The sequence below is a fragment of the Acomys minous genome (genome assembly GCF_964271855.1).
Source record: "Acomys minous genome assembly, chromosome: 12".
Classification (NCBI taxonomy): domain Eukaryota; kingdom Metazoa; phylum Chordata; class Mammalia; order Rodentia; family Muridae; genus Acomys; species Acomys minous.
The window spans coordinates 61,804,636-61,826,133 of NC_140493.1; the positions used below are offsets into that span (position 1 = coordinate 61,804,636).

Consider the following 21,498-nt stretch of genomic DNA (forward strand, 5'->3'; position numbering starts at 1 on the left):
AGTCAGACGGTGGAGGAGGAGGGCCCCTGTAAGAGGACTAGGGGAGGGAACAGGGCGAAGGAGGGAGGGAGGGTGGGAACACTACGATACAAGTGAGGGGATAATATAATGATGGGGATGTAGTGCAAATAAATTGTAAAAAAATAAAAACTTTTTTTAAAAATGCTTTGAAAAGTAATATTTCAACAAACCAGAAACTCCAAAAGAAAAGGATAAATATCTAGATCCATATGACCGATCAAAAATACAGACACTGGCACATTCATTGCCCTGTGGAACATTATTCATAATTGCCAGTTTGATGAATCAGTCTAGGTGCCCAAGACATGATGAGTGGTTTAAGAAAATGTCATATAAATATCAGTCAAGTAAATATTTACTTTCTCAGAAATAAACTTGAAGTTGAGAGTGCTAGGCACGGGGATATGAATATTAGTCACCTCTCCAAAAGACTGTCCCAAGAGGAAAAGTGGGCACTTACCTGCCGTGGGGAAGACTTCATTCATCAAAGTTTCATTCACTGCTGAGGAGCTGATATGTCCAATATGAAACCAACTCTGATATATCGCTTGCAGCAAAAGTGTTTGTGCTCTTGTAGCTTGAATTGTGAGATTTGGAAGTTCGAAAATACCTTCAGTTACAACAGTCTGAGATCTCTTGGCCCTGAACATGAAAGGAAAAAGAAAAAGCAATACAAATAAATAAGTGAATAGTGATTTTATACAAGATATTAGAGAAATTGTGCTGCAAAGGCAGGGAAAGATATACATTCAAATCGTTTGTGTGTGGTATCATGTGTGTACATGCTCATGTATGTTCATGTATGTGTATACATGTCTATAGTGAAGCCCAAAGTCAATAGCAGGTGTCTTCCTCAATCACTCTACACCGTATTTTCTGAGACAGAACCTCTTACTGAACCTGAAAATCACCAATGTAGCTAGCCTTGCTGAGCAGCAAGGCCCAAGGACCCTCCACCCCGTCCGTGAGGCGGGTGTTTGGAGGACGCAGCAGCACAGCCAGAACTCAGATCTTCATGCACTTTTCCAACTGAACCATTCCCCACACTCCTCAATTTTTTTGAAATATTGAAAATGTTCTAAAATTTAAAAGGATGATAATTGCCACATTACAAAAATTACTAAAAGCCCTGAATTATACACTGTGAAATTGTTAAAAGGCTAAAGTTGGCTTTAAAAATAAGGAAAGAAATCCCCTGCAACATCCGAGGAACACGGTTTCAGGTGGCTACTGCCCTCCCTATGAAATACAAAATAAAATCAGCACCGAGAACACAAACACTGGGCTGGCCTACCCCTTAATCGCCATGCCAGATAATAATATACAAATATACAATAAGACAGCCACCAACCACAAGTCGCCACAACTTTCCAACATTCATTAGCATCAAAGAATTCTACCTAAATTTACCCTTCATACAAAACTGTGGTGCTCAGATGAACGGGAAAGTAAGCGAATCAAACAGATTTCACGAAACCATTTTTTAAACCTTTTTTTTTTTTTTAATTCCTGAGAGTTGCAAAATAGACAGCTGTTTCTCTCTACTACTTTCTCAAATTTCCATTTGGATTCGTGGACTAAGAAATATTCTATGACTATTAACACTAATAAAGAACACAAACAACTGGGTCATGTACAGTATGAAAATGTGTCATGACCCTAGACACTTTATTTTCATCTTGATACAGCCATGCTCTCAAAGGAACCTCAATACTGTAAGCTAAAATTACAGAGAGGATCCCTGGCTCAAGTGGGACTTCCTTATCTCTAATAAATTTAGCTACTTTATATAGTACTATAATTTTCAATCAGATGCTCTATAAAACAGTTCCCAATGGATTACATTGCACAACCATATGCAAATTCCAAAAGAATTAATTATTCTACATTTTAGTATTTCCTAAGGTTGGAAAGTAATTACCATCTTCATATTTATTATCAAAGAAAATACACTTTGCACATAATTATTAGATTTTTTTAAAAAGGGTAATTTTACCATATACATGTGACATTTTGAAGTTTTTTTGTTCAGTTATACCAGTCACAAATAAAAGTATAAGTTATTGTGCCTCCTTTAAATTAAGACTTAAACTAAACTGAGCAAACTTAAAATGATTTGGTAATACATAGTAGCTAACACAGTATTATCTACTGTTGTTGATGTAACAATGTTGATAAAGTTTTTCTTTTTGTCAAATTTAAATTCTATTTCACCAGTTAACAAGATAGGGAAAGTAACAAATGTCCATGTCTCTATTACCCACTTCACCAAATCTTCACATTATACTATCTTTGCTACAAAAATTTAAAGATCAATAGATTTTACAATTTAAAGCTACTTGGGAGACTCATTAAACTGTCAGTGAAAATACACAATAAAAGTGTGACTTGCCCTTGTGATTTATACACACTTATTTAAAATAAAGCAGCTCAATATAAAATCATAGAAAATATCTAACAAGTACTAGAGTTGTCTTAAAACATCACCAAGTTGAATTTTAATGGTCATGTTGGTCATTTATTTGGCAAATGTCTAGTGCTCATATTCAAATAGTTTTGGTCTAAATATATGTTCATTTGACAGAATAGGTTTGAAAACTATCAATCCAACATTACTCTCTAGGGAAAAATAAATTCTAGAGTAACTAGTGGGATAAACAACTCATTAAAATTCAACTTGGACAAACTCCAGGATAAACTGAAGGAAATAGAAACAAGTAGGCTTTAATTGCATAGTAGCAAATACTTTAAATGAATATGCCCTAATTACAAATAATTTAAAAGAATGTGATCCATCATTTCCTGGCAAATTATAATACAGAGGCAATGAAATTTCTGTACCAATGTAAAATTTATCATTTTTAAAATTCTTGTTTTCAATACATTAAAAAAAAGGCAGATACTGTACTACTGGATACAAAGAAATAAAACAATCTATTCAACTCCCTAGAAATACCATAAAATGTCTGCCATGTGCACACTTCAGGCACAATCACCCATTCTCTTTGAGACACACTGCATAGCAATTGAAAAAATATTTTCAGCAACAGCTGGATCTAAAGACTAATACAGAGTTCCCAAATGCAAAGCCTGAAAAATAGACTGGTTTCCAAAATGTATTTTTGTTATTGCTCATATCCTGTACAATAAAATAAGATTAGGTCATTTTTTCCAAAATAAAGTTAATACAAAATCTCACTAACTTATGAGACCAGTTAAAACATGAAAAACTGTGGGGTTTTTTTAATGTATAGAACGGTTACTTAGCTGATATAATATTCCATATTTAAAATTAAATGATAGGTTAACTAAAAGTGTATCCACTCTACTCCTAATCTACTCCCATATTCCAGATAACCACTTTCCAAACTGAACATACAGGAAGCCTTTATGCCCAGATCTTGTGCATACTAAGAGTTAGTTTAGAGTTTGATGAACATGTGCCAGGCTGCCTCCTCTGACTAAACTGTTAGCATGTACATTGTCCTCAGCTGCTCCTGTCAGTGCTAGATGGTGCTGGCCTGCAAGTTTAAGTTCCTGGGTGGTGAGTCTGAGCATCCTCTGCAGAGCTAGCTAAGGACACTGTCGACATTACATCCTGTTGTATTAAGAAATGAAACATTTTATCAACCAGATATGTGGGTGCATGCCCTTATTCCTGGTAGTCTGAAGGCAGAGGCAAGAGGATCTCTGAGTTCAAGGCTGGCCTGGCCCACATAGTGAGTTTCAGGACAGTCAAGGCTATGGAGAAAAACCGTTTCAAAAAAGTAAATAAGTAAAGGGAGAGAGGGAAGGCGGGAGGGAGGGGAGAAAGAGAAGGCAGGAGGGAGGGGAAGGGGAGAGGGCAGAAGGGAGGGGAGGGAGAGATGGGAGGGAAGGAAGGAAGGAAGGAAGAAAGGAAGGAAGGAGGTTGGGAGGAAGAATGAAAAGAAAACTTTATCACTGGAGAGGGGTTTACTCAGGGCAAAGAAGTACAAACAGAGCAGAGAACAAAGAGATGAGAGGAAAAGAATCAACCAACTCAAAGGATTTAGGTAGCTGCCATTAAGAAAACTGTTATTTTGGTAATAATATGCTAATAAAATATTTTATAAAACTATTATATTGTATACTAAACAAATTAGCTTTGAAAGATTCATAATAAATTTTACATTAAGATCATCTTAATGTAGACAAATATCACAACTGTCTATGGAAATAAAAATGCAAATCAATTATTTATAATTTGTTGATAATGTGTAAGTGGGAAACTGTAATACAAATACCTTTTTATCACAGATTGTGTACAAGACAAGAGCTTTCTCTTGTAAAATGTTTATAATAGTTATTGAGAATTAAAAACCCAAATGCTCATTTAGTGGTAAATGGAGAAACAAAATACAATCTATCCACATAGCATAGCACTATTTAAAAATACAGCAATGAGTTACTGTTATGTGTTACATGGCTGAAACTTGGGACAAAGACTGTGTCCTATGGCGTCCAAGGGTAGATGGAAAAAAATATTTCTAAAGATCTAGGAAGCAGATCTATGGTTTCCTTAAAGCTAAGATGAAATCAAGCTTTAATAAAGCAAACAACCTCACCTGGGGTTGATGAGAGTCTATTGAAAATTTATCAGCTTGGTAAATGAAATAAAATTCACTGAATTCTATATGCCAAATAGTTAACATGTGTTTTGGAATTCTCAATTTTAGTCAGTCCTACACTCAGTTAGCTTAATTGTTTAAATCTCAGAGTTGGGTGAAGGGTTTTCATATCTTGTTACAGTTGCTGCTTTCATAGACATGGGGAAAATGTCTTTTTGTGGTGTTTCCTCTCCTCAACCTCCAGTGCACATAGGCTTTCGTCCCTGGAGCAATGTGTATGCTCATCTTGTAAACATTGGCATTCAAAACTCATGAAATTAGTGAAACTGTATCAGAAGCTTGCTTTTCACAGCTATTCACTGCCCTGCAGAATCTAATACTCCACGGGCATTCTTGCTCTTCTGTGGCAAACAGTGGCAAATGTGCAAAAGCAGGCGATCATGACAGAAAATCTTGATAGTTTGTATTTCACAAAATTAAGAGTTTGGTTTTTTTTTTTTACTATCTACTTATACTTCTTATTCTTGTCTTTCCTCCTATAATCCTCTGGAAACACTGGCCAGATGGCACTGTTTCCACTCCTCCCCTGGAGCACACTCAGGAGGGTCTCACATATGATTAAGTGGCTCTCATCTCATCAGAAAGGAGGCAGCGCCTTCCTCTTCGCCCACTTCCCTAGACATATGAGGTGGTAAATTTCTATTACTCATCAGGTATCCAGTTTATGTAGTTTGATATAAAAGCACTGACAATCTCAGACAAGAAAGGGTGTTTTCTTTATGCTCTGAGTCCTAGTGAAAGTGTCTGCTGCAGTGTCCTCAGTGTCTGCTGTAGGAAACAGATCTTCCTGCTGAGAAGGAACAGTCTACTCCACACCAGCTGCCCTGCACAGGCAAGACTTCTTCAAGGAAACCAGAAACAAACAAAACCTCTAACATTCCTATCTCTTTCTCTCTCTCTCTCTCTCTCTCTCTCTCTCTCTCTCTCTCTCTCTCTCTCTCTCTCTCTCTCTCTCCCTCCCTCTCTAAATCTTTAATTAATCAAGCTATACCAATCTTTAAGAAACTGTTACACTAAGATTAAGTGCGGTAAAAAGAGGTCTGTGGCTCGGAACTAATAACCTAACATTAACGGAACAGGAGGGAAATACCTGCAAATATGTATATAATTGTGGACTAGTTTGTATATCACATGAAGAACATGCAGACTCAAGAATTTCTTAATTTGATTTTTAACAAGACAAAACACTTGAATGGACATTTTCTCTAGAACATGTGATCAATTAAGCACATGAAAATTTTCCAGCATCATAAACCATAATGGTAATTCAAACTAAAACCACAATATATCATTTCATATTTATACTGTGGCTCCTAACAAAACCAAATTATTTTTCAAAAGGGGATGGGGGCAAATAGCGCCTCCTCCAGGTAGCACTGCCCACTGCCACAATTACCCTAAACACTATGACCTAAGGACAATCTGTAGATACTTTGAGCATTTCCGACCTCTGAGGATCCACAGGGAGAGACGAACTGCTACCTGCATGCATGTAGCTCAGCTCAGCCTAGCCCCTAGCCATGCTAGGACTGCTTCTGATACCTTAATCACAGGTCAACACTGAGAGGCTTGAGACTGAGCCTCGGGCACCAGTCAGCTCATCTAGAACCTGAGAAGCTGAGGCAGCAACAGAGCCAACCCAACCACCAAGTCACCAAGCTAAGGCAGCAACAGAGCCAACCCAACCACCAAGTCACCAAGCTGAGGCAGCAACAGAGCCAACCCAACCACCAAGTCACCAAGCCGGGAAAGACGGCCACACGGAAAACACAAATAATGACGTAATTCCAGAAGCTTAGACTCTACCACAAAAACACAAACTATATGAATAATCAGGATGAGAAGTCCTCTCCAAAACCTAGCACTGCCACAGTAATGTTCCCTGAGGAAAGCAACAAAAATGATACATGGGACAATAATTTAACTTCAAATTAGCAATCTTAAATATGTTCAAGAAACTCAAAGAGGATATAAAAAAATACCAGTATAAAGATTGTGAAAATATAGTTGAATGAAATAAGAAAAAGAATTAAAGTTATAAAAAAAATAGAATTGAATTTAAAAAAATAGATGGGTGGGTGGCACAACCCTAATCCAAGCACTGGGGAAGAAGAGTTAGGCAAATCTCTGTGAGTTTGAGGCCAGTCTGGTTTAAAGAGCAAGTTCTTAGAAAGAAAGAGAGAGAGAGAGAGAGAGAAAACAGGAAGGAAGGAAGGAAGGAAGGAAGGAAGGAAGGAAGGAAGGAAGGGGAACAAAAGGAGATGAAGGAAAAAAAGAAGAAACAATTCCTATAGAAAATTCAAGCTGAAATAAAACTTGAACTGAAAGATTTACTAAGTCAAATAAAAAATTCAATGGAAAGCCTCACCAACAGAATAGATCAAGTGCAAAACAGAAGATTGGGGCTTGAAGACAGGGTAAGAGAACTGCATCACTCTCACAGAAAATGATAATAAAAAAGGAACAAAACATGGGGAACTGAAGATTAAAATTGATATTAGCAAAAAGAGTATGCTGCCACATTATCCACTAGCCACTCTTTAATGAACAAGAAATACCTTCATAATTTAGAAACAGATAACTACAAATTTAAACTAATTGATCAAGATTTCTACCAAATATTATTGGCTGCTGATCCTTCTATCACGCCCGACATACTTCAGCTTTTTTCTAACAAAAGAGAACTAAATATTATACTGATACAAACTACTGAGCAGAAAAAAAGAGATTTTTAAAGTTTATGTTTCAAAACCATGAAATACAAAATAAAAAATGAAATAGCCCAAAATTCAAAAAAATAAATTTAAGGTGAAAGAATGAATTTTTAATGTTATTTAGTCACATATTTTTTAAATATTTACTTACCTAATTAAAGCTTCATACAGAATTCACACTTCAATCTAGAAATAATGTGATGTAAAAAGTACCAACTACTTTTCTCACTTATATAAACTCTAATTGCTAGCTCAAAACATACTCAAAATGTTTCTAATAAGTTATAAACTATGTTTTGAAAACCATGGTCTAGATTAAGAATGTTCTTTTTGCTATTAAGTGGATTACACACAAAGCATCATGTACACATTGTGTGATTTGAAAACGAGAAAACAGTGGGAACAGAAGTGACTGCTGACACATAACCAGTGTGGTGTTGCACTGCAATAATCTACACAGAGTCCCAGTGGAACTCTCAGCCTTGGTGCTCATTTGGATTTAATTCATCAACTGTGTGGTTTGTTTTATTTATTGGTGTACTGACTTCCAACTACAGTATCAGGGTTTTTTAATTATTATTTTCAAGAAAGGAACTAAAGAAATTTAGTACTTATGGAGAAAAATAGTATAAACAAATACTTCAAAGCAACATGTCTTTGTAAAAAACAGAAAAATATCTTACAAATTATAGAGAGTGGACTTATTTGCAAAACTGCAAAAACCAAGCAAATAAATATCATTTTTGTATTTGAATGTGTTCAAAAATATTAAGTTCAAAAGTATTGTGTCACTCCCTGATGACTAAATATTCACATATATGAGCCTATGGAAGCCTTCCTTATTCAAATAACCACAAACAGCATCTTCCTCATGAGTAGAAGACACCTCCGAAACAGCTGATGAACTAAGAAAAGAAAATACAGCAGTCCTCAAAGTAACATGCATGGGACAACACCATAAAAACGCTGCGATGGCTATTGAGTGGCCTTTGCTGCAAACACTAAGACATGAAAATGAGGTCAAGCTGTCTGCCCACAAAGAATCTGTCTAGGTACAGGTAAAATACAAAAGGGAAAAGACATGAAGACGCCACTCTCCACATCAGCCTCTGGTTTGGCAGGAGAGTGTGGAAAAGGGGATGAGATAGCTACGTTGGCGTGCTGTTTCACAGCTGGCAAAATGTGAGGGAAAGAGAGCACACATTAAGGGGGTAGTACAGAGCATCTGCTGGGGTACAAAACCTTGGAATTCACAGTGAGAAGCAAACAAGGAAGAAAGGAAAACATGGTAACAGAGAAAGAAGACAGCCCTCATTTCCAACAGCTATTAATAAGGACAGGAAAACCCATAATTTAGCTAGTAGATGGGGCCTCAATAATGTCCTAGTACAGGAAACTGGTAATCAGAGAATGCTTGGTAACTGGACTGCTTGAATCGGGAAAGAGTCGCTCACACCTGGCTTGTGGGACTATGCAAGATGGTGTAAATGGAGTAAGTATTACTCCATTCATTCCTCCATTAAACAAAGGCCTCACAGCCTGAGGCAGTATCAAGTTAACCAGCCTCTGACTGGCTTGTCCATATTGCTATTGCGGGCTGAGCTCCTCAACTATATCAAGGCCTAGAAGGCCTCCAGAAAAAGGACAAGCATTTCTGAGAGAACAGGATGTGGGAGAGAAAATGTTTGCTGCCCAGTTCATGAGGCCAAGCAGGAGTGTGCTCAGAGGAGAGTTAAGAGTGAGTTTGATTCACTCGGGATGTCAGGACCACTAGGAGCTCTAAGACCGCTGCTGCCCAGGTAGGATGTGACCCTGGAGGTAGGAGAGGTGATGGTAGATCTAATAACTCAGGCCACGTTGTGGTCTGAGTGTTAACAGGTCCCTTGGGTATTCACGTGTTTGGACACCTGCTTTCCTGCCAGTAGTGCAGTTTGGAAAGGTGGCCAACTTTCAGAAGGCGGAGCTGTGCTGGAAGAAGCTGCTCACTGGGGAGGGCCCGGAAGCTTCTCCTCCAGCTCTGCTTCCTGACTGGCTATGATGTGGTTGGCACTCTTCTGCTCCAGGCTCCATGCTGTCCCCAACATGATGGATGACATAGCCTCAAAGCAAGAACTAAAATAAACCCTTCCCTACTTAAGTTGCTTCTCATTAGTTCAGCAACAAGAAAAGTAACAAGACACCAAAATATAAAATGTGTTCCTCAAATGTTAAAGAAATCAAGATGGGTTTTTTAAAGGACAAAGCAAATGAAAGAGTCACTCAAAGACAAAAGTGGCAAGATTTGGAGAGTCAGATACTGGGCTGCTAAGCTTCTGGAACAGTGAGGTGCCTGTTCATGTCTATTCAGAAAACGTCTACAAGAAAGTTTTCTCACTGACAAGCTAAATATTTTGTTGTGATTTTTTTTTTTAGAATAAATAAGATAACCTAATTGAGATAACAGTTTTCTGAAGCACTTAGTAAAACTGATACGAACATTTGAACTAAAAAAAAAAAAAAATCTGTAATCCTGTTTAGTTTTGTTTCGTTTTCACTGAGGCAAGGTCTCACATTCACTGTGTCACTCTGGCTGGACAGATCTCACTATGTAGACCAAGCTACCTTTGCCTCTAGAGTGCTACTATGCCTGGCCCATACTTCTTAACAGATCAGAATATAAAATGTATTAGTACAAATGAAATATACCATGTATATAAAGTTAAATCGATTTGTATATAGCATAACAAGTGACATATGAGGAAAATGATATTTACTAAGAGAAATATACCCAAGAAACAATAAGAGAAACTTTAAAATGGCTTTATTTCACAGAATTTATTCAAGAGCTAATTATATTATGCTTTTTTAAAAAATAAACTTTGGATTAATGGGCAAATTTCTTGAAAAGGTGAACAATCACCTTACCAATTTTACTTTCAAATTGTACATTATTAAAGGAACACAGTATTTAAAAAAAAAATACCCATATCTGTTTTTCTGGAAGTTACTTTAAATGAAAGTCTACTTTAAATGAAAAGACTGAAAACAAGAATATCATATAAGTAGAAGATTGCTAATTGAATACATTGAAATACATGTTGTAAATATAAAAATATTTCACTATAAGATAATTTCACATAAGCATATATCTGTTTAAACAATTCTATAACATTAAAAAACATTTACTTTTAACTAAAAATACAATATAAAAATATTATCTTTCTTTGTAAAAATTTCTTAGAATTTAGGGAAATACAGCCTTCACACAGAGTAAACAATCCTTAATAAAAATGATGGGGGTGAAAATTCTTGCAAGATGAAGTTACAAGCATGGCTGGGTGTATTTACAGCGAAGCTGAAGAAGTGTGGAATTATCTACGAGACAAACCCCATGCACTGCACTTCTTCCACAAACCTGTGTAGCTCCCAGGACAGAAAGGTTACCCAGCATGTAGCCCCTGGTGCACTCAAAGGCAGCAGGAAGTTACTGCCCATCAACAGTCCGCCTGCTACAAAAGACCCTGGAAACTAAGACACTGAAAGCAGGGAACTGGCACAGGAGCTCAGCAGATAAAAGTGCTTATCAGCAATTCAAAGATCTGAATTCAATCCCCAGTCCCACATAATAGGAGGGAAGTCATACCACAGGTGTCCCCTGACTTCCAAACAGGTACCATGGCACATGAATGCACAAACATACACACCACATGTACACACACAAAATAAATAGCAATAATGCTTTAATTTTTTAAGTTTTTAAAAACAGAGGTTCTCATTCAATAAGAAATTTAATAAGAATGCAACTTCAATTTAAGATTTTGTATAAAGCTAACACATGGCTATAAGATAGGCATTTTAAAAAACTCTTTTCCAACCAGAATTTTTAAAATAAAAAAATGAACATAAACCAGTTTAACAAGTAATTACTTACCAGAGAGAAGGGAGTTCGAGAAGTTTCCCATAAAGGGCAGTGCTGAAAGAGGGAATAATTGGTGCAGGGAAGAAGTAAGACCCACCATGATCCAAACACGTCAGTCCTGCTTGAAAACCAAACACCTGAAACAACACGAGAGCACTCAGAGTGGAGTGGGCAAGAGGTCAGGACCAGCTGCACGACACACGTGCTGCCACACTTGTTCCACTTCCCAAATGAAGCTCCTAGGAAACATGTTTTTCTGTTTGAGCTGGTTTGACATCAGTTAGCTTCAATACTTTAAAGTTAAAATTAATCTGAAGTGATGTACAACTATTATTTAATGTTATATCTTTTTACATTATAAACATATAACTAAGGATTTTAAGCACCAATATATCACTGAGAGTAGGGCTCTATCTGGGAAGGACTTTCATCTTTCTTATCAAGTCCGGTGCTCTTTTTGGGATGAAACTAGGCTACTTGAGATGACTTACCAGAGTAAAGTGCTTGCTGCCAAGCCTAAGGAGCTGAGTTCACTATCTAAAGCCCACCTAGTGGAAGTATTTCTCACAAGCTGCCCTCTCACCACCACCTGCGCCCATACACATGGTAAGCTTGGTAGCAAGCACCTTTACCCACTGGGCCATCTCACTGCCCTATAACTCTTTTTAAAATGTATTTTTTTAAGTTTGGGTGGAAAGACAAGGAAGATATCTTCACAGGCGGGAAGATATGAGTGTGGTCTCTAGCACTCATGTTTAAAAGCCAGCCACACATGCCTGTAACCTTAGCCCGGAGCTCACTGGTCAGCCAATCCATGAGCTCCAAGTACAGCAGAGATCCACCATCAAGAAATCACATGGCGAGTGATAGCAGACACCTGGTGTCAACCCCAGCCTCGCAGCCACATGGACAAGTGTGGGTACCCACGTGCATAGGCCCACGCATGCCTGCACACAGACTCACCAAAACAAATAAAACAGTGCCTTTATATCAAGAAATTGATGTGAGTCCAATAAGTATGTTAAGGCCTCCTTATGAAACACTATGCCTACATTAATATTTCTTTTAAATATTATAAAACTCATCATGGTGGTATTTTTAAATCTTCAAAACTATAAAATCAAAATTGCCAAACATAAAGCTACCAATTTCTAAGAATCAAAGAGAAAGTTTAAAATGCCAGCATTTTAATTATGCAGTAGTAACTAACTAAATCTTACTTAAATTTTACCTTATGAAATATTGATTCTCCAAAATTACAACCTTAAACACAAAGAAATTCATTTAATGTTCCTAAGTGAAGAGATACTAGCGAACAGGAAAATTCTCCTCCCATACCTTAAGGTAACAGTGGACATAGCAGTAATGAAGCAGATTCTCAGAAGGCTGAGCAAGGCTGCTGACCACATGCACCAACTGGTCAGCGTACATTGGGACGGAATGTTCCAAGTTAATTTTATCCACCAATATCTGAATGGATGGCAAAGGTCGAAGTGGCTGGAAGTTTGGGGCATTCGTGAAGTTACTTGAGTTCTGGAAAGTAATGGTATTAACTTTACATTTTAGCAGAACAATGACTGATCAACCTCGATCCCGCTCAACAAATTCCAGACCTTCATGCCTCACAGTGAGAAACCTAGCTAGGAATGCCTCTGTTAGAACTCCCAGGAAACAACAAAATATAAATGTCTTCCAGACACTCTAAGTATGCCTCGGCTTTTAAAGAATGCATTTTGGGTAAAAACTCTCTTTGTTTTGAGACAATCTATGTTACAAGCTGTTTCTCTAATCAAAAAGCCAGTAACATTGCAGAGAAACAATGTGGCTAATATTGACTGACTGAATTTTTTTCATCATCAGTAATTGTGAAACTACTTTCAATTCAGTTATTGCTTTGTTTTGCTTTCTAAATAACTTTACTTTGGATTCCTGTGGGGGAAAAAACTATACAATGAAGCCCACAGGGATCCGAGGTGTGAAGGACAGTGAGCGAGTCAGGGTAGCACCTGCCCATCTGAACAACTCCGGAAGGCTGCGCCCTTTGCAGGCAAGACACCACCACTGGAGGACGCCAACGTCCTCCCTCCAGTCACCCCACCTCTCTCTTTTTGAACTTCATAGGATAGAAGCACACAGAGTTCCCACGGTGCTAAACATTCGTGGGAACTGTCTTTAAATTTTACTGAGAAAGTGGCTCAAATCATGAAATTCCATTTAATGTTAGCTAACCCTAAGGTGCCCTTGTACAATGTAAATCCTTAGTCTCAGAGAACAGCACTGAATGAGCAGAGCAGAAATTCACTACAAACATGATGTTGGTATCAACAGTTAGAATCAAACTCTGTCAAGTAAGCACCAAGCACACGCTGCTTTTCTTTGAGTCATCATAAGGGTGACATATCAGCAGAACCAACAAGTGTACTGGTACTAAACCAGCCCAGTTCTGGTTCCGAATAGGAACAACATGATGTGTTTAGATCATTGGCTTCTCTCATTCAGGGAAGACATTCAAACTTTCTAAATACCACCCCTAGAGAACAGTGGGGGACCCACAACAAATCTTAGCTGCAGCATAGGACAAATGCATGCTCTGTCACACATGATGTAAGTCACTTGGTTCTTTGACTGAAGTGCTGTCATGAGGGACAGAAGTTGACAACCATATTGATTTTGCCTTCGTTGTATAATTAAAAGATAAAGGGCAGTTGGCAATGAGGAGATATGATAGATATTGATTCTCATTCACAATTTTAGACTCAATAAGATATAGGAAAGAGGGGCTGGGGAGATGGCTCAGAGGGTAAGAGAACTGTCTTGTTCTTCCAAAGGTCCTGAGTTCAACTCCCAGCAACCACATGGTGGCTCACAACCATCTATACTGAGATCTGCATACTCTTCTGTTATACAGGTGCACATGGAGGCAGAATACCATATACTATACATAGTAAATAAATAAATATTTTTAAAAAAAACAGGAAATACATTTTCTACAAGGTTGCCAAATGCAATTAGCCAAAACATCTTGAATGTAACATTAATATGATCCCTGATTGTTTTGTAGTTCTTGCTGTATGAATTTTTCTACTTAAGTGTAATAATATAAATGTATATGCCAAAAAAATACATTAAAATCTTAAATTGAAAAAAAAAGAAAAGAAATAAAAGGCAGATGGGATGACTCAGCGTGTAAAGGCACTTGCCTCTAAACATAAAGACAAGAAAGGTCAGTCAATCCCTGGGACCCATGTGCTGGAAAGAGAGAAGCAACTCCTACAGGTTGGTCTCTGCCTCCAAAAGTGTGCTATGGCATAGAAGGCATAGAAAGGAGACACACACAAATACACAGAGAGAAAGAGACAGCCATAGGAGAAAAAATAAATGTGTATTTTTCTAGAAAGAAATAAAGCTCACTCAGCAGAGCTTTTGATTTCTTAATCCCTAAATATATAACTGCTTGAAAATAAGACTTAAAGATAATAAAGCAGCTACCTGAGGTAATACAGCAGCAGATGACCTCACTTCCATAAGCCATATGCTTCAATATTTCTTTATATTGCCTTAGCTTAGCTTATTAAAAATATTTACTTAATATTACCTTCTGAAAATCAGGAACTATAGTTACATTGAGTTTACTCCAACAGGGGAAATGCATAAACAGATACACTTTAATTTAATAACCCAAATTATACATGCACCACTGAAAACATGTTACTCAGCAAAAAAAATATACCTTTCCTCCCTTGATGACAGGAAGCAAACGGTCAAGCAAATTGAATTCTGCCATGAAAATTGTGCAAGTACATTTGAGCAGAGTAACACTTGTATGCCGTGTAGGAATATATTCCTCCAAAGAAGCCACTTCCTCGGGATTCAGTATTGTTTCCTTTTCATCCTTACTTTCTAAAATGAAAGTCCAATGAAGAATATTTTAAATAAGTTAATTTTCTTAAACAACTAAAAAAACTGAGTTAATCAGTTCCTCAAATTTTAAGGTCAATTCTTCAACAATGAAACAGTCATAAAATATGTAAAATTTCTGGATAATATAAATGTATAAATCTTTCCTGTATAGGAATTAAATGTTTTGTTTTAATACATCTTTTCAAGAATTGCCAATTTATTCCTTTAAAAGAATATCAATTTCTAGATATTAAAATTAAATATATAAAGACAAGATACAAACTAGAGAAAACTATTGGCCACAAACAGATACAAAGATGGAGACAGAGATCCCAACAAAGATAGGCTTTCTTTTGGATTTATTTTATGTATGAGTGTTTTGCCTCCAAGTATGTCTGTGTACCACATATGGGCCTGGTGCCCAAGAGAGCAGAAGAGGTTGTCAGAGCCCCTAGAACTGGTGTTCCAGGTGGCTGTGAGCTGCAAGCTGGGGACTGGGAATAGAACCTGAGTTCTATGCAACAACAAATGCTCTTAACTCGGAGCATCTATCCAGCCACCAAAATGGATAATTGTTAAAAATTTAAAACCTCCTAACATTAATTAAGTGAAATGGAGCCCTAGTAATTTACCCAACATACCCAAACAGCCAAACATTATATAAAAAGCTAGACAATATTATTAGGTGTCATATAACTGCAAATGAAGTGGCAAAATAATAGAATTGCATACCCACTAGAATGGTTAAATTTTAAAGATGAAAATTACTAAATTTTGAAAGGTATCTGGGGGGAAGTCAGAAAACTCTTTCTATAGTCATACTGTAAATAAATAGTGGGTTTTGTGAGCCAGATCCTTCAGTCTGTAACAGTTACTCGGATCTACCATTGTGGCACAAAGACAGCCACAGACAAAGAAAAGCCACAGGAGCGCCAGCAAATCTGTATTCAGGGGCCTTGGTGGATCTAAGCAGTTGCCTAGCATGTCTGAGGCCTTGGGTTCAAAGCACACATATACATTAGAGACATTCACATTTAAATTTCATATAGCTTTAATATGTATAAAATGAAATTCTATAACTGTTTAATATATAAAATCATTTCTGCCTGTGCTCCATAAACATCTGGTAGCAGATTATAATCTGATGAAAAGCAACGGTTTATACAAGTAAAATGGTTCAGCCATTCACAAATGCAGTTTGGAAGCATCTACTGACAGTGAAAATGCATAATCATTTAGCTACTGCTCGCTATGAAAACACCAAAAGAACTAGTAACTAATCAAATGATCATTGAAAGTAAAATGGACAAGTAAATTGTATCCACATAAAAGAACCCTATCCAGCAGTAAGAAAATATATCTCACAAAAGAGCATATATCAGAATACGAAAGGAAAGCAAATGCTGTATGATTCCATTTATAAGAATTCAAGCCAAGGTTGGTAGTGCATGCCTTTAATCCCAGCACTCCAGGAAGCATAGGCAGATAGATCTCTATGAGTTCTAGGCCAGTCTGAGCTACACAGCAAGTCTAATGCTATCTAAAGCTACATAATGAGACCTTATTTTAAAATAATTCAAAATTATTAAATCAAAAATTAATTATTTTAAATAATTAATTCAAAAATAAATAAATAGATGATGGATGGATGGATGGATGGAAGGAAGGAAGGAAGAAGCATTCAAAAACTCAAAGCACTCTCAGAAGTTATATGGCTCAGCAGTTAAAAACATTTCCTGCACTTCCAGAGTAGCAAAATTTGGTTCCCAACACCCATCAGAAGGCCCACAATTCCTGTAAATCTAGTTCCAGTGGACCTAACCTCTCCTGATGCCTGTGGGTACCTGTAAACACATTACATACATTCATTCAAACACACACGCATACCCATAAAAAGTTAGATGAAAAAAAATAAAAGCCCTCACTTGATGTTCAAGTGTACTAGTGTACTGCGACTCCATTGGTGAGTTCTTAACCAGCATCCCATGTACTCTCACTATAATATTTTCTTCCTCTGTAGAGTTATTTCGTTTCAGTAAAAGTAATTTATTTTCTAAACATATAATCACTATCTTCATAGTGTGTTCATGTACAGCAAACTATTTTTTATCAGTAGTTCCTAAGTTTTCTTGAATGCTGAATGTGCATGTTCAGGTCATAGTTCACAAATATGTACTAAAAAGACTATTAAAAAGCCTGACAATGAAACCCTGACAAATATGACATATCAAGTTCTTATGCCAAAAACTTCCAAATTTCACTTTTAACATTTCCACAAACAAGTTTAGTCTCTAATTTGACATGCACACATGAAAGTCCACACTAACAGGCAAAATATAACAGAGAGAGAGTAAACAACACAGGGAATAGATATTCCACACAACCAGTGGAGTATCTTGGCAACTAAGAACTCAGCCGAATCAGACCTGGCTTTAGCCTGCTGTACGGTTCATACTCGTGCTCCAGGGCACAGACCATCATCTTCAGCACCCGATGCACGGCACTGCTGTCCAGGCGGACATCCAGAGGGCCTACAACAAGGCTCTTGGTAGACTTTTCTTGCACTATTCCCAAATCCTCATTTTTTCCTGAAGAAAAGTCTTGCTGATTTGCTGCGCCTGGAAGAAGTAAATTTTATACTAGTATTATAAGCTTCAATTAGACATAAAAATGCAGTATTTACATAAATGCAGTATTTAGTTCTGACTATCGAAAACTACACTTACAAAAACAATGCAAGAAAGAAAAGCAAGATCTACTCATAGGCTCCTCTCTCTTTACAGAAAGACCTGGCCTTCAAGACCAATTCCGACGTCGTCAATCCTTCAAACAAGCTGTCATTTTCTAACCTGTGCCTCTCCTAGCTCCATATTTATACTACTGCTCCTAACATGTTTCATAATTAGCACTTACTCAAATGACTATGTGAACTGAAACAATTTATTTCTATTTTTTTTGTTCATAACAAACCATTTAATAAAACTATCAATATTGCCTTTGATATGTATTTTGTACATAAAGGAAGTGCTTATATTTTCTGAAATGCTAGTGTAAAATGAAATTTTATATACAATTTTATATGTAATATGTATGAATATTAATATTAGTTAGATATTTTAAATGTATTTTCAAACAGCTACACAAGAAACATTTAAAATGCCAGAATCTATTAGAATATTCAATTACAACTCTATAGCTCTATCTCAACACTAAAATTCTATTACAACTCTAAAATTAACATTCCCCCCCACACACAAAATACCTGAAGACAAATGTAAGATAACAGAACATACCCTGGCAAGGGCCCACTAACTCTGAAGATATCTTTATTTCCTGCTGCTTAAGAAAAGGTAAATACAAAGCCAAAAGAAGCCAATACCTTTACCACTGCTGTGCTCCATTGTATACAGATAATCCATGTAAAAAGCACCAAACCTTTGCATACCAGCTATTTCAGTGTATGTCTCCTGCCAACAAGAAAATAGAAACAGAACATTGGATAGAAGAAAGTGGTAAAACACAATACATCTGATTCACAGCACTATGAGGACTGCATCAACTCAAAGGATTGCCAAAGCAAAACAAGAGAAGTCATCCAAAGAATTCACTCCTAAGTACTGTTCCCCTAATGCTGACCTCACCAGAGGCCAGCCATACTTGTAGCAGACATTTTGAACACGGTATTAATAATGCCTAGTCAATGAACAGCTTGAATGGAGTGGGTAGTTCACACTCTAGAGCTTTAGCACTGCCACACATGGTCTAATAATGCACCCTCTCAAACAGAGTGAGTCCATAATTAATTCAATATGCTGACAAGAAACATTTCAAACATAGACTGAAACGTGTGCTCATCACAGCAGGAAACATCACTTTATTTTTAGTTTAACTATGAAAGTCAATCTCAATGAAAAAATTAAAATATAAATTATAAATTTGTATTATATGAATAAAAGGTAACTTTTACATTTATTCATCTTAAAATCCACTAATATTCTAGAAGCATATTAATACATCTTTGGAGTGGGGGTTGAGACAGGGTTTCTGTATATAACAGTCCTGGCTGTCCTGGACTCGCTCTGTAGACCAAACTGGCCTCAAACTCACAGAGATCCACCTCCCTCTGCCTCCTGAGAGTTGGGATTAAAGGAGTGCACCACCACGCTCAGCTATATTAATACATCTTACATGAAAAAAATGAAAAAATGGCTAAAATGCATGCAGCAGAAAGTGAAGTTTGTTCCTTTTCACCAATTTCACAATTTAGAGACAACAAAAATTAAAAGATAATTAATTCTATGTGTTTCCTCCATTGTTAATTAACTGTTGTGAAGTGTAAATATAAAGACTGTAGTATAACTCTGGTTATACTACAAAAGCTAAGCATTTCTGCACATCCCATAACTTTCCTCAGTGTAAAAACTGGACCAAAACATTCCAAATGTTTCAACAAACTATCAATGCTTAAAAGAGACTGGGAAGAAAACAGCAATCACAAGTGCTCACACAGTGCCTTCCCCCAACCACAACAAGAATTCAGCTCAAACATCTATCCCCTGACCTTATGGTGAGCTGCATCCAAGATAAACTCTGCACGGGTGCCATTGTTTTCTGGGCTTCGGTAATCAAACAATGAATTTGTAAGGTATGTCAAACCTTTTGAACTCAAATTTTCACCACAAATGAAGAAGCAGGCTTCCTGAAAAATTAATGTATAAAACCGAACAGGAAGAAAAGTCATTAGACTATTACAGGAAATTTTTTTTATACTAAACTCATTTAGAACTCAAAAGAAACCACTAAAGCTTGAGGCCCCATAAAAAGGAAAGGAAGGCTATCCCCATGTGTATTGCTTATTTTTACAAAAAATATTAAATAAACAAAAGAGGAATTCCAAGCAACTGCCATAAATAAACAACAAAGAAGATTTGTGAATGGAATATATTTGCAGCAACTGTCCAAGTGTTGAATACTATCAACTTTCTCATCTCTCCTGAGATATATAATTTCTTGCAAGGGCAATGGGGAAGGAACAGAAAAGACCCTCCTGAAGGCACAGCTGAGTGTAGCCAAGCAGCTCTTACATGGTTATTATTATACATCATTATCTTTGCAGTCTGTCTCAAGTAAGGGGCAGATCTCAACTTACAGTTTCACTTCTATTCATATGCTCCTCAAAATCTTTAACACCCATAATTCCTTTTAGACACATGGCTCTGCAGCCTACAAATCCAATCTGACAATCGAAGAAAGGCTCTCCCATCATAAGTGCCTGTGAGAGGAAAGGAACATTAGAACTAAGAACTGGTAGTTAATAAAGGTGCCAGAGGCTTTCCCTGTAGACTTTCTACATAAAACATTTGCTAGAACTGTTGCCTTTCAAATGCATTCAGAATGATACAGTCTGTGACACACACAGCTTTCTTGTCTCTGTGTCCTCGAACACCAACAGTGGGCACTCTGTGAACATCAAGCCTCCCACACCCACACAGACTTCAACAAATTCATGTTGCATATGAAGGGAATAATTATTCAACCAAAAACACTAAGATAGCATGATTGTAAGACTATACATCTATTTTACATACAGCTATAACAAAAGCCCATGTTAGCAGGTTTAATGCTGAAAGGTTACCTCAATTGTAGTTCCTTCTTGTTCCCAACACAAAACTTCCTTGGATTTTACTTTCTGTGGGCTATAATAGCTACTTTCAGCTTGCATTTCAGTGAGCTAAGAAATAGAAAAATATTAAGTAAATCAAAACTAGACATAAATAGCAATGTCCTGTCATTTTCATTATGAATCATGAAAATAAGGCCAATTTTAAGATTCAGGAAATTTAATTAGTAAGCAGAAAAACAGGTGCAAAAAAAGAAAAAAGAAAAAACAGCTGGTACAGATTATCCATGGACTACAGAGCGGTCAAACATACTAGGCTAAACAAAAAGACCACATTCTTAACTCCGTCGTAGCATTTTAAGAAGTGTAAGCTACATATATTCACAGGCCCATTCATAAAATAGTTCAAGTAATCCACCAAAAATGTATCATCTATACTGTGGCTTTAATTCATTTTATTTTTTTCATATTTTCAAGTGTTTAATTCCTATCATTTCCCAGATTGCTCGTGATCTTTAAAGGAAAAGATAGCTAAGGAGATGCACAAATAGATTCAGCAAGACTTTCCAGGTCCACGGGGAAACAGGATTGCAGGTGTTCACCATCAAACTACAGTACCACACAGACATATGCAGTTCTGCAGCAGCAAACATCCTCCATCTGCTGGGAAACATGCACTAATGTGGACAGTGACAC

General features: G+C 36.9%; 1 protein-coding gene across 4 annotated transcripts in view; it reads right to left on the bottom strand.

Annotated features, from left to right (window-relative positions):
* VPS13B (vacuolar protein sorting 13 homolog B) overlaps nucleotides 1-21,498 on the bottom strand; it is a 517,649-nt gene that overhangs the window by 450,467 nt on the left and 45,684 nt on the right. For all 4 annotated transcript variants that reach the window (XM_084803053.1, XM_084803052.1, XM_084803054.1 and 1 more), the window contains exons 9-17: nucleotides 20,818-20,913; nucleotides 20,332-20,454; nucleotides 19,744-19,881; nucleotides 18,562-18,649; nucleotides 17,609-17,800; nucleotides 15,013-15,182; nucleotides 12,621-12,815; nucleotides 11,295-11,419; nucleotides 482-663 (exon numbers count right to left, since the gene is read on the bottom strand). In XM_084803053.1, coding sequence (XP_084659179.1) covers nucleotides 482-663; nucleotides 11,295-11,419; nucleotides 12,621-12,815; nucleotides 15,013-15,182; nucleotides 17,609-17,800; nucleotides 18,562-18,649; nucleotides 19,744-19,881; nucleotides 20,332-20,454; nucleotides 20,818-20,913 — 1,309 coding nt within the window. The remainder of the gene's footprint in view (nucleotides 1-481; nucleotides 664-11,294; nucleotides 11,420-12,620; nucleotides 12,816-15,012; nucleotides 15,183-17,608; nucleotides 17,801-18,561; nucleotides 18,650-19,743; nucleotides 19,882-20,331; nucleotides 20,455-20,817; nucleotides 20,914-21,498) is intronic.